The following is a 12,402-nucleotide window of genomic DNA, read 5'->3' as shown; positions in this document are numbered from 1 at the left end:
ATGGTTGCTCTTGGGGACATTGCTGAGTCCTTGGGTCCGACCCCCAAGTCTGACCAACCAAAGAAGCATGAGGGGCTGTGGCTGCTGTGTTCACGGCCACCTTTATTCCCATTGCTGGCTGTCCCGAGGCACTGCTGGGCCACAGCCAGAGCCACCTCTGCCAGTGTGACCTGGCCACCACCCCACGCATCAGAGCAGCCTCAAGCCCTGCCCCACCCCCTGCCCTGCAGAAGCCAATTCCCCAGCCGCAAGCCCCTGTCCCCTTCCCCGTGGCCCAGGCCTTCAAGTTGCACGTGGATGGGGCTCCAGCGAGAGCCCCTGGGCCGTCATCAACCTTCTCCTCCAGGCCAGCTGGTGAGCAGCCCTGAGCTGAGCCCTTTCCTCGGAGGCGGGTCACATCGCACGCTCCTTCTCCAAGGGAGGCTTCGCCTACGGGCCCAGGAAGTCTTCCTTTCGGTAGCCCTTCTGCGGCGGAGAGGGGCCTGGAGTCAGGGCGCTGCTGCTCTGCATCCCGTCCCCCCAGGCCCCTGGTCTTATGGGTGCCCTGGGCCACATGGGTTTCCGTGTCCTTCCCTGCCATCCTGTGCCCACGTCCCACGCTCACAGCCCCACCTGCCCTGGACCGCGGGAACATACCGCCCGGAAGTCTCGGTGGAGCTTGTTGTACTGCCACAGGTTGGCCAAGAGGCTGGAGGCTGCCCGGGAGGACTTCTCACTGTCAGGGCTGGGGGATAGGGGGCAGGGGTCAGTGGGGTGACAGGCTTGGCCAGGAGGCAGGGCGAGCTGGGGGGGCGTGGGGGGGGCACGGGGCTCGGGCCCTCACCTGTCCCGCGTCTTCTTGATGAAGAACAGTTTGTGGAGCCCGTCGAAGTAGAGCAGGTCTCGGGCGGCCACGGGACTGACCACCAGCAGGTTGTTGAGGACGGCTATGATGTTCACCAGCACGTCGGTCGGGGGAGAGCTCTCAGCCGGGCTGCCGGGCAGCTTCTCAATCAGGTGGCTCACCACCTTGGTGGCTGCCAGCAGGTCGGGGTGGTCAGTCTCCATTGCCCGCCCCCTGCCCCGCCCCCTCGGCGCCTGGCATTCCCTGCTCCCCCTCGGCGCCTGTCTGTCCACCAGCGCTGGCTTCCCAGAAGCCGGCCGGAGAAGCAGCAGTACAGACAGAGTCCCGGCACGCGCCCGGCCCCCAGGGGAGGCAGAACCCAGGCCTCGGGACGGCTGGACTCACACAGCTCATCCTTGTTCCTGGCATTCCGAGACAGGTTTCGGATGAGGCCGGTCAGTGAGCGCAGCTGGTGGTGGTCAGCCGTCCGAACTCGGTCCAGCAGCGGGTTCAGGATGCGTTCCTGCTCCAGAGCCAGCCGGCTCAGCACGCCCGCCCACTGCCGGCGGGAGAGGGGCTGGTGAGAATGGGTGCTGGTGCCCCGTGGAGGCCCCGGGTCTGCTCCCTCCTGGCCCAACCCTCCCGGCACCTTCCTTAAACTCAGTGCAGACCCCGGGGGCCGAGGTGGCATCCTCCAGCCGCATCCTGCCTGCCTTCCTCTCTCGCTCTGAAGTTCTGGCCCCCCGATGCACCGTAAAGTCCGGGAGAGCGGGCTCCTGTCCGCCGTTCACCCCTTGCGTCCCCAGTGCCTCGCGCCCCCGCGCGTGGCCAGGTGTGGTCCCAGGCCACCTCACCCTGCGGTCGCCTGCGGTGATGTTCTGCAGTGCGCCGGCAGCCGCTTCCGTTGTGTGCCGGTTGAGCTCACAGCGCTGCAGCAGCCGGTTGTACAGCGCCACGACCTGGGGGCTCCACAGCCACTCCAGGCCCTTGGGGTCCTTAGACACCTCGGCGAAGGTGAGCGCGTCGGCCGTGAGGGACAACTGGGCAGGAGGGCGTGGAGGGTCAGCCGAGGTCACCCGGGATCCCTGCTTCCGCCTGCCCCCCTGCCCAGGCCCGCACCCACCTCTCGGAGCCGCCGGCTCTGTGGCGTAAAGCAGCCCACTGCCTCGCCTGGCAGCGCCCCTGCCGCATCCCGGCGGCCTCGGCCCTCCAGCCGCTGCAGGGCCGACGGTGGCATCTCGTCGTACAGGCGGTAGGACAGGTTCCTGAGCACGCACACGGCATTCTCCACGCTCTGTGGACAGAGGGCGGACCTCGGTCAGAGCCGGCTGGAGCCCCTCGGGCCCCGGGGCACTGGCTGAGCCTCACCTTATCCTCGCACTTGCCCACGTCCAGGGCGTGGTTGATATAGGTGACCAGGGAGTCCACCAGCCCGTGGCACTCACGCATCTTCTGGCGAGTGGCCTGGGAGGCCGAGCTGAGGTTCCTTTGGATGGAGGCAGATCAGAGACCCCCACTGGGACCACAGGCAGAGCCCACCCCTCAGGGACCCACCCAATGCTGAGATCCTGAGCACCAATCCCCTCCTCCCCCGAGCTGGGCTCTGCCCCTCGGCACCTCCGCATGCCCATCCCCCATCCACTTCTCAAAGTGTCCGGGGCTCCGGGGAGGTTATAAATATCAGATCAAATCCCTGATTTAAAGAAATTTGAGCCTGCAGCCCCCAGTCTGTTGACGTCTGGCCGGGGGCCACACCTGGCGGCCCGTTCCACTCCTGCGTCAGCGCCTCTGCCTCTCTGTCCACTTCTCCCAGACCCCCACCCCCGGTGGCCCCGCCTTGTCATTCAGATCTCAGATCCTAATGCCCCTTCTCTGGGCCTCCCCTGCCTGCTGCCCGTCGCACCTGAGGAAGCCCGTGGCATTGTAGAAGATCTCCGCTTCCGAGGCGTTCTGCTGGGTGAGGAGCGGTCCCCTGGCCCCTGAGAAGGGGCTCAGCACCAGGTCTGTGAGCTGCTCCAGTGTGTCTCGGGCCAGGCGGTCCTTCAGGTGGTCACTGGAGGACAAGTTCCACAGGATCCCTGTGGCAGGTGGGGCGAGGCCGTGGTCAGGGAGGGCCCTCCAGCCCCTCTGCCTCTTCCGGGGATGGTGCCCAGGGCCTCGCCTGGCACTTCGAGCCTCACCCAAGAGCCTCGCTGGGGAGAGCCTGAGTATGACGTGTAGGGTCACGGGGCCGCAACAGCGCAGAGAGGAGGACGCTTGGGGACACGGGGCCTGGGGCTGGAGTCCAACTCCAAAGAGACATGCCACAGGGATGGCCGTGGGGACCGAGGGAAGGGTGGCAGAGCGGCGGGCGGGGAGCAGGGCCACCTGTGACATTCTTGCGCAGCTCGTCGTCCTGCTCACGCAGCGAACGCAGCAGCTCGAATATGCCGTTCTCCTCCACCAGGGCCAGCTTGTTGTCCGCGTTGTCGTAGACAAGGTTGCGCATGGCGCCCGTGGCGTGGCGCTGCACCTCCTGGTTGGCGTGGTTGAAGAGCTTCACCAGCCTAGCCACAGCCTGCAGGCTGCGGGCCTGTGGGCATAGCCACACGGGTGTTAGCGCTTGTGCACACGCTGCATAGGTATGTGCAAACGTATGCAGGTGTATATGGATGTGTGAGTACATATGCAGGTGTATGCAGGTGTGTGCAGAGGTGTGCAGAAGCGTGCAGGTGTATAGAGATGTGTGCATGCTCATGCAGGTGTATGGAGATGTGTGCAGAGGTGTGCAGAAACTTGCAGATGTGTGCAAGTGTGTGCAGGTATATGGAGACGTGTGCATACACATACAGGTGTATGGAGATGTATGCAGGTGTGTGCAGAGGTGTGCAGAAGCGTGCAGGTGTATAGAGATGTGTGCATGCTCATGCAGGTGTATGGAGATGTGTGCAGAGGTGTGCAGAAACATGCAGATGTGTGCAAGTGTGTGCAGGTATGTGCAGGTATATGGAGACGTGTGCATACACACACAGGTGTATGGAGATGTATGCAGGTGTGTGCAGATGTGAGCAGAAGCATGCAGGTGTATTCAGATTTGTGCAAGTCAGTCCCTCCTGCCCCTCCTCTGCTGAGGAGGCCCTGGGCAGATGGGGTCTGCCCAGGCAGCTTGGGGATCAGTGAGGGGTGGTCAGGGACCAGACAGAGGACAGTGAGTGAAGGGGGGCCCGTGAGGGTGGTAAGCAGGGGTGGTCACCTGGTTCTTGGCTGCTGTGTCACTGTAGCACTTGTGCTGAATGTAGGCTGCTCCCAGCACCTGCAGGTTGGGATCTGATGCCATGAGGTACTTGACTGCCGAGGGCAGGTCAATGTCATCAAAGCTGCAGAGAAAAGAGGCAGGTCAGGCTGAGCCTGGGGACAGGCCAGGGTTAGGCAGAAGCCCCCTCCCCGAGCCAGGCCCAGCTCACCCGCTGCTGAGCCTCTGCAAAGTGCGGTGGCCACCGTAGCTGTCCAGCCTACGCATGTCCGGCAGGTGGCCCGAGTTGCCCAGGCTGAGGCTGAGGCTGCGCACAGATGGCGCCCGGGTCACGGGCTCCAGGACGCCCCCTGGCACTCCCCCAGCCGCCACACGGCTGCGGTGGCCGCTCTGGAACCGCTGCAGGGTCCGCACGGCGGGGGCACGGATGGTCCGGCTGGGCGGCCCCTCGGCAGCCTCCAGCCAGCCCAGGCCCCCAGCCCAGCCAGAGCTGGAGCTGGCCCGGCGCTCAGAGGCAGAGGCCCTGTAGGGGGAGGCGGCCGCCGGCTCCAGCCACTCCTCCACCACTCCGTAGCGGTCATCCGGGCCCCCGGCCCCCAGGCTGAGCGAGCGCAGGGACAAGGTGTCGTGATCCGCCCAGCTCCCCACCCCGCCATGCTCGTGGAAGGACGTGGGCCGGGTGGGCGGGGGCGCGGCGGACCGGGCACCCCCATACCCTGCCGCCCCAAGGGCGCTGCCCCTGCTGTGGGCTGAGCTCAGCCTTCGGCCGGAGCTCAGGTCCACGGCCGAGCGGGAAGACCAGGAGACAGGGCTGCAGGCGGGCCTGGCGATGGGCTGGAAGGTCTGTGGGGCAGGGAGGGGAGGGCAGTGAGGGCCGCTGGGCTTCCTGACGCTGGAGCCCCCAGAGCCCCCAGAACCTCCCTCACGGGACTCCGGGCTGTCACTCACCGAGGTGTCCCCGCTCCGGCCCTGGGAGCGGGAGCTGAAACCGGCCTGCAAGGTGTGGTACTGAGCCCGGCACGCACCTGCGGACAGGGACAGCGCAGCCTGGCTGGGCCGATGGCAAGGCACTGGCCTCCTGCCTCCCCTCCTGCCCTGAGCCCTGGTGGGGAGGCCAGTGGACTCTGGGGCAGGTGCCTTGGCTTCCGGTCCCTGCCGTCACCTTCTCATCCCTCCCACAGCCCCCGTCCCTTCCAGCTGTGCCCCTCAGCGGGGGACGGATGTGCTCACCCTGCTGACCTCCCGGCTACCTAGTGTGCCAGGGCCTCCTTCCTCAGCTCCCCGATCCCTGCCAGGGCACAACGCCTGGCCACTGCCCCCAGGAAGCCACACTGACCTCCCGGGAGCCCATCCTGTGCTGTTGGTCACTCGCCGCGGACACAGTCTCCCTGGACCAGTGCCCTGAGGCGCAGTCCCCTGACCCACCTGGCCAAGCCACACCCACCCCTAGCCACACGCAAACCGGGGGCACCGGCACCAGCCCACCTGCATGGCGAGTGGACAGACGGGCAGGTGGATGGAGGGTGGAGGGTGGAGAGATGGGGGGAGGGCGGGTTGGACCATCGGAAGGATGGGTGGTTGGATGAACAGACTGACTGGTGTGTGAAGGGGTATCTAAGCCGGGAGGATGGATGCTGAAGGGACAGCTGAATGAATATGTGGACGACAGGTGGCGTGGTGTGGTTGGTCGGGTGTATAGGAAGAGCTGAGAACACCCAGAGAAGAGTTGGGCAAAGGTCAAACCAAGGCAGAGCAGTGGGAACGGACTGGGGGGCACATCACCTGGGCAATGCCAGGGGCGGGGTCTTTGGGTTGGGAGGGTATTCCTGGAGTGGTCAGCCTCTGCTAGAGTCCCTGCTGTGGTCACACCTGGAGGGGGAAGAGTCCCATCCCCCGAAGGCCAGGGTAGAGTGACTTGGCTGAAGGGATTCAGGGTGAGGGTGAAGGGAAAGAGGGGCCTTGGACCCTCCCACAACCTCTGCCTCAGTTAGGTCTGGGGGGACTCCCCCACCCAGCACGCTCCCCAGACAGGCCCTGGTTAATGAGGCTTCTGGGCAGGGGCTATTAACCCTTTGACGCTAGTGAGGCCCGGCCTTGGGGGGGCACGGCCCCCACCCCCTAATTATAATCCTCTTTCCCCTAATTAACCCCTCCCTGCTCCCTCCTCTACCCCATGACCCCTGGGCACCCAACTTGGCCACCAGCAAGGCTGAGGCCCAGGGAGGGGAGGACGCAGGAATCCAGCCAGCCCTGGCGGCCCCTGTGCTGGCTGACCCACTTATCCCCCGACCAGCAGCTGGCGGCCAGCACTGGGAAGGGCCCTCTGGAGATCACGCGAGCCACCGTGGAGCGGGGTCTTGGCCCCGGACATCCTGGAGGCTCCTCTTACTGTCTGACCTTGGTCCCTGTGGCTGCAGCTGGCAAGGGAGGAAGTGGCATTTCTAGAAGTGCCCTGAACTTGCTGCACACACTCATGCACATGCACATACACACTCACGTACACCCGTGCACGTGCCCCATGCACGAACCGGGGTTCCTACACAGGGAGCTGCCTGGCCCTGAGGGGCATTCCCCCACCCGCTGCTCTCATGGAGAGTATCCGGGTCACCCCAGCAGGGCCTCCCCCCGGCAATTCCGCAGGGAGACCCTGGCCCAGACAGGCCGTGGCTCTCCTCCAGGAGTCCCAGACCCCGCCCCTCACCTTTCTGTCTGCTTATTCCTGTGGGGCATGGGGGGTGGACGCTACAGTCTGGGCATCTGTGTCTCTGCGTTTGTGTCTCCAGGGGAGTGACGTGTGTGTCTGCGTGTCTCTGAGACTGTGTGTGAGCCCGTGGGGTGTGGGACCGGACGCGTGCGTGTTCCGGGTTTGCCGACAGAGACAGACCTGGCCGGCCACGTGCCACTTCTCCCGTGCCCTCCCTGGGGGGGTGGGAGGCTCAGGGCCCGGTGGGCAGGTGAGCCCCAACCCGACTTGCAGGGAGGACCCTGGGGTCCCTGCCAGGAGGTGGAGGCCTCACCTCTGGCTTCTCCCACGCCTGCAGGGGTAGGGCGGTGACTCAAGACAGGCCTGGGTGAGTCAGGGAGCTGAGTCCGGAGTGGCCCCACCGTGGCCTCGCCCTCGCACCACCATGCCTGCCGGGGCCACCTCCACCCGCCACCCACCGTGGGCACCCGGGCAGCGTCTGCCTACCTGTGGCCGCCCTGGCCGCGCCGTCGGGCTGGGCCGGCCCGTTCTGCCAAGGCTGCTGACCCAGCTGCAGGAGGCGGGCGCGGACCTGCTCCTGGACACGAGCTGCACGCAGCCTCTGGGCCTCTGGCCCTTCGGTGCCCCGGCGGTCCAACTGTAGGTCCGAGGGCAGCGCCAGGGAGCACACACCCATCTCGGGCTGCAGGGCCGACAGTAGGAAGTTACCGTCCTGCATGGCGGCGGGCACGGGGGCCGGGATTTGTCTCCGCTGTCTCTTCCCGCGCGGCCCTGTCCCCGAAGTCCCCTCCCCGCTGGCCTTGCCCAGGGCTGGCCCGGAGACTGACCCCGCCCAGCCCTGAGCTCAGCTAGGGGCGGGGACACCTGGGCCAGGTGGGAGGGAGGGGCCCCGCTTAAGGTGAAATTTGGGCGGAAGAACAGGCCCTGCGTGACCAGGCACTGCAGCCGTGGTTGGAGTGAGGCCTAGCAGGGGTCAAGTGCTAAGGGACAGCATTGAGGATAAAAGGCTTGGAGTGGAGCTTCAGGGTGGAAAGGGGCTCTATGGGGCCCTCGTCCTGGTCCTTGGTGCCCAAGAGACCCCAGAAGCAAGAGGCGAGACGGGCCCACCCCAGGCTCATGACCCTCCAGACCTCCATCCTGCAGACTCCGGAAGTGCCCCCAGCACCCCCACCCCCACCCCGGCCTCTGCAGAGGCCTCCAAAGGGCTGGCTAGCCCTCCTGGGCTCCCGCCCCCTGTGGAGGTGGGAGGCCTCTCCCAAGCCATGAGTCAAGGCTCAGCTCAGCAGGGGCAGGCGGGGCTGCCCCAGGGGGTTGACTCAGAGGGGCCCTCCTGCCCTGGCTGGGGGCTCAGGATCCGGCGTGCTCCAGGGAGAGCCCAGGAGTCCAGGCGAGCAGGGTCGGAGTTGTGTGGGGAGGGGAGGCCCAGCAGTCGGAGGTGGGAGGGGAAGGGCCAGGCTTAGCAGCGCTCGCCCCAAGAAGGTCTCCCTGGAGCGCCACCGCCAGCTGGACCAGCACGCTCCAAGGCCTCCCGTGTAGGCCTGGCTTGGATCCAGGACAGGCCCCTGGTGGACTGAGTGGGGGCTGAGCCCAGGAGGGCTGGAGGGGTGTGGGCTGAGTGGCCTCATGTACCTCCTGGGTTCCCCTGGAAAAGTCGTCCTGGGGCCACCCTCACAGGCCTTCCCTCCCGTGGGAGGCCCTGACCATGGGCCCTGGCCCCCTGAAGGCAGGGGACGTGAGCCCCAGGTGGGAATGGTGGCTGGGGGCAGTGGCCTGGGGGTGAGGCGGGGTCGAGGTCAGAAGGCAGCCCTAGGGGTGAGGTCAGTGCTGGGGAGGGGACTGGGGGTGGGAGTCAGAGGTCAACGTTGGGGGTGAGAGAGGGAGGGGAGGGTCCCCGGAAAGGGCAAGGTGAACCCTGGGGTGGAGCCTCCCGGCTCAGGGGATGTGCACAGTGGGCGACCTACCCTTCTGGTGGTCCAGATACTGCCAGCCCCCGGGCTCATCCCAGAGGCCTCTGCTGCCGGCTGAGGAGTCCTGGGCTGCATCCCGGGCCCAGCACTGCCGTCAGGGCCTCAGTGTAGGACAGGACTGCCGGGGCACCGGGAGGGCGGAGTGGGAACGCCCGCACGCCCAGCGAGCTCATCAGACCGGTTGCTTCCCTGGGAGATGTGTTTTGTGTGGAGAAATCCCGGGATACAAGTTTGTACAGCGCTGAGTGCGCCTGGAGGCCCGCCCTTCACTCGAGTCCGCCTGGGCCCACCTGGCAGGGCAGCAGGCCTCGAGGGGCAGACTGCAGGTGGGGTCCAGAGGCCCTGGGTGGTGGGACAGGGCTGCAGAGGGATGGAAGGGGCTTTGGTGGGGTCGGAGCCGCGGGATGGAGAGGAGGCGCCAGGCAGATACCCCCTAGGTCCGGTTTTCCACAGCCTGCGGGGCTTCCCCCTCCTCTTGGCAGGGAGGGCTGCGGGGGCCCCCAGGCTGTGCAGAGCCTCCCTGAGGACCTGTGGACCCCTCCACCTCCCCACCTCGGATCTCCTGCCTTTGTGGCTCAGTGCCCAGGGAAACCCTGGGTATCCCGGGCGAGATTTCTCTAACCACTGCAGGGCCTGAGGGACTGGCTGTGGCTTGGAACCTGTGTCCATCTGAAGCTCAGAGCCTGGTCCAACCCCTGCGACCAGCCTTCTGCTCCGTCCTCCCTGAGAGCCCCCTCTTCCTGGAGCAGGTGTGTAGGGAGAGAGCACGAGGATTCTGTGCCGGCTTGAGGGTGAACTTCCTGGGGGAGGGGACTCTGTGGCAGATGGGGGAAGATTCACCCAGGGAGCTTAGAGAACAGGCGGTAGGTCCTGGGAGTCTGCGTTGGTGCACTTTCGGGTTTGAGATCCCGGGACCTGAGGGCCTGCAAGGGTGAGTGATGCTCTTACTTGGGAGGTGGGGGGATGGGGGAGCCTGGACTCTGCCCTGGGGCCTGGGAAGGAAGGGCTATGGGGGCCCAAGAGGGGCAGGTTAGCATTTACAACCCCGACAGCTTAGAGGTCGGGCTGGGGTATTTACTGGAGGAGGGGGACCCCAGGCAGTTGTTACAAAAGTCTCTGGAGGAGGGGTAGGGGATGGGGGGCGATATGGGGTGGTTTTCAGGTACGAGGGCCAGAGTAGGGGGCGGGTGGAAGGACGGACGCCCTCCTAGTGCTGGCTTTGGTGACCTGGGAGGCGCTCACTGTGAAGGGGCTTGGGGCTGCCCGGTGTGTGCGGCCGGAGCTGGAGGAGGGGTACAGAGGGCACCCCACCCCACCTCTGTGGCGAGTCTGGAGTGGGGCTATTGGGGGCAGGAATGGAGGAGAAAAGCTTGAAGATGTAGACAGCAAAATAATATTCAAAACAAGATTCAGGAGCGCGCTGGAGCACAGAGAAGTTAGGTAGATCGTCCGGGGCCACGGAGCCTGCAGGGAGCGGGATGGATCAGCATGAGGGCGCGTACCAGGCGTGAGGGCGCGGTGCGCCGCGGGGGCCGCGGAGGTGCGGGTCTTGCTGCTAGGGCTCCAGCCGTGCGCGTCCCGGCGTTTCCTGTCAGCAAACTCGCGAGCCACGTCCCGAGGGCTGGGCTCCCGCCAAACCCAGCCCAGCCCAGCCCAGGGTTAGGGTTAGGGTTCCTCCATGAAGCCTACCTGGACTTGTGCATCGGGCGCTGCCCCGGATCCCCCTGGGGCGGGGCATCCTCTGCGCCCCCTGGCGCCTCGCCCCTTTGGCGGGGAAGGTCGCCAAGGGTTACAGCCCCACCGCCACCCGTCCACCCCCTCCCCTCAGGTCTTCCGTCCACCTTGCCGGTTCTGCGCTCTTCCATGCGCTGGCGCTGCTCCGGGGCAGGTGTGTGACCAAGACAAACGCAGCTTCTCGCGGGAGCGCTCCTTCTGGGGTCGGGGGGTGGGGGGGACACAGACACAGCGGTCCGCACGCAATGGTGCTGGTCTGGGTGGCGGGGCAGCTGAGAGCCTCAGGGACAGAGGGGGCGCCTTGCAGAGGCCCCAGGGAGGACCCTAAAGGGAACGGGGTGGCCGGAGCCCATGGTTGGGGGTGCTCCAGCAGGGAGGAAGATGAATTGACGAAGGGGAGGCCCCAGGGCAGGGAGGGTGGAGAGAAAGCTGCGTCCCATCTCTGGAGGGGTGCAGGATGGTGCTTCCTCCCTCCTGAGGCCCGTCTCGGGTCCTGGAGAAACTCGTCACCACCCATGGGCACTGTTTGCGAGGGCTCGGCGGTGGAGGCTGGGTGGTGGGTGCTCTGTTCGCATTCTGTCCTTAATCTTCACAGGAGTGCCGGGAGGCAGAGCAGCGATGTGGCTCCATTTTACAGACCGGCAAACAGGTTCCCCAGGCTAAATAAGTTTCCACAAGTTACGAAGCAAGTGAGGGTGTGTAGGGAAAGGTCTCCCTGAGCGGGACAGGGCTGAGCTTGGGGACTGGCGCTGGCTGGTGGGTGGGCGTCTTGGTAGTAGTCCCCCAGCTAGGTCTGGGCCGCTTTCTCCACTGAGGTTAAGAGGGCGTTCGTTTTGCCTTCCTCCCGGTGGTTTAGCTTTAGTCTTGTTCTCATAGGGGTTCCCGCTCCGCTGGGCCCTTTCCCATCGCTGCCTGAGGAGCCCTTTGCTCTCACCATCTGCTCGGCTCCGAGACCTGCTGTTGCCTTTTTGGTCGAACAGCATCAGAGCTGGGTAACCCTTCAGGCTCCAGCTTCCTTTCCCGAAGGACCTCCGTCCCCTGGAGCTGTCAGAACCGGCCCAACCCGGGGGCCGGGGGTGGGGTGGGGGGCAACCAGGGATCTTGTCGGTGTCTGGATTTTGGCCATTCTTATAGGTGTGTAGAGGTATCTCGTTCTTTTATCATATGCATTTCTCCAATGACATAGGATATGGAGCATCTTTCCATGTGCTCATTTGCCATCTGTATTTCTTCTCTGTTGAGGGGTCTATTAATGTCATTTGACCATTTTTCAGTTGGGTTACTCATTTTATTGTTGAGTTTTAAGAGTTCTTTCTATATTTTGGATAACAGTCATTTCTCAGATGTGTCTTTTGCAAATATTTTCTCCTAGTCTGCGATTTATCTTCTCATTCTTTTGACATTGTCTTTTGCAGAGAAAAGGTTTTTCATTTTAATGAAGTTCTGCTTATCAATTCTCTCTTTCATGGATCAGCCTTTGGTGTTGTGTCCACAGAGTCATCAGCACACCCAAGGTCATCTAGGTTTTCTCCTGTGCTCTCTTCTAGGAATTTTACAGTTTTGTGTTTTACATTTTGGTCTATGATTGATCTTGAGTTATTTTTTGTAAAGGGTGTAAGGCCTGGGTCTAGATTCATTTTTTGCATGTGGATGTCCAGTTGTACCAGCACCATTTGTTGAAAAGACCACCTTTGCTCCATTGTATGGCCTTTGCTTCTTTGTCAAAGATCAGTTGACCGCATTTATGTGGGTCTATTTCTGAGCTCTCTACTCTGCCCCACTGATCTATTTTGTCTAATCTTTTGCCCGTACCACACTGTCTCGATTGCTGTAGCTCTCTCGTAAGCCTTGAAGTTGGATACTATCAGTCTTCCAAGTCTATTCTTCTTGGATATTATGCTGGCTGTTCTCTCCAGAAAAGAGTCCGTTAGTTGATTGGCGG

The 12,402-nt window shown here is 64.0% G+C and overlaps 1 protein-coding gene across 1 annotated transcript; it reads right to left on the bottom strand.

The window, feature by feature from the left end:
- Positions 1-82: 82 nt before the first annotated feature.
- On the bottom strand, positions 83-8,926 carry PKP3 (plakophilin 3). The gene is made up of 14 exons (XM_022565354.3): positions 8,721-8,926; positions 7,246-7,441; positions 5,004-5,080; positions 4,267-4,898; positions 4,056-4,179; positions 3,191-3,395; positions 2,727-2,901; positions 2,192-2,309; positions 1,947-2,117; positions 1,678-1,863; positions 1,229-1,382; positions 824-1,016; positions 637-724; positions 83-465 (listed from the first exon to the last, which is right to left on the bottom strand). The coding sequence occupies exons 1-14, from the start codon at positions 8,799-8,801 to the stop codon at positions 430-432; spliced, it is 2,436 nt and encodes an 811-aa protein (XP_022421062.1). The 5' UTR covers positions 8,802-8,926; the 3' UTR covers positions 83-429.
- Positions 8,927-12,402: the final 3,476 nt, after the last annotated feature.

The sequence above is a fragment of the Delphinapterus leucas genome, chromosome 7, assembly GCF_059928025.1.
Source record: "Delphinapterus leucas isolate spDelLeu-1000000601 "Yukka" chromosome 7, BTC_Dleu_Yukka2, whole genome shotgun sequence".
Classification (NCBI taxonomy): Eukaryota; Metazoa; Chordata; class Mammalia; order Artiodactyla; family Monodontidae; genus Delphinapterus; species Delphinapterus leucas.
This window is presented reverse-complemented; position numbering and strand designations above follow the sequence as displayed.

Excerpts from the sequence above, each read along its gene's own strand:
- PKP3 (XM_022565354.3), bottom strand. The coding sequence starts at position 8,801 with ATGCAGCCCAGGACTCCTCAGCCGGCAGCAGAGGCCTCTGGGATGAGC. Across the intron at positions 4,180-4,266 it reads TTGCAGAGGCTCAGCAGCGG|CTTTGATGACATTGACCTGC; the intron begins GTGAGCTGGGCC and ends TTTTCTCTGCAG. Across the intron at positions 725-823 it reads ATCAAGAAGACGCGGGACAG|CCCTGACAGTGAGAAGTCCT; the intron begins GTGAGGGCCCGA and ends CCTATCCCCCAG.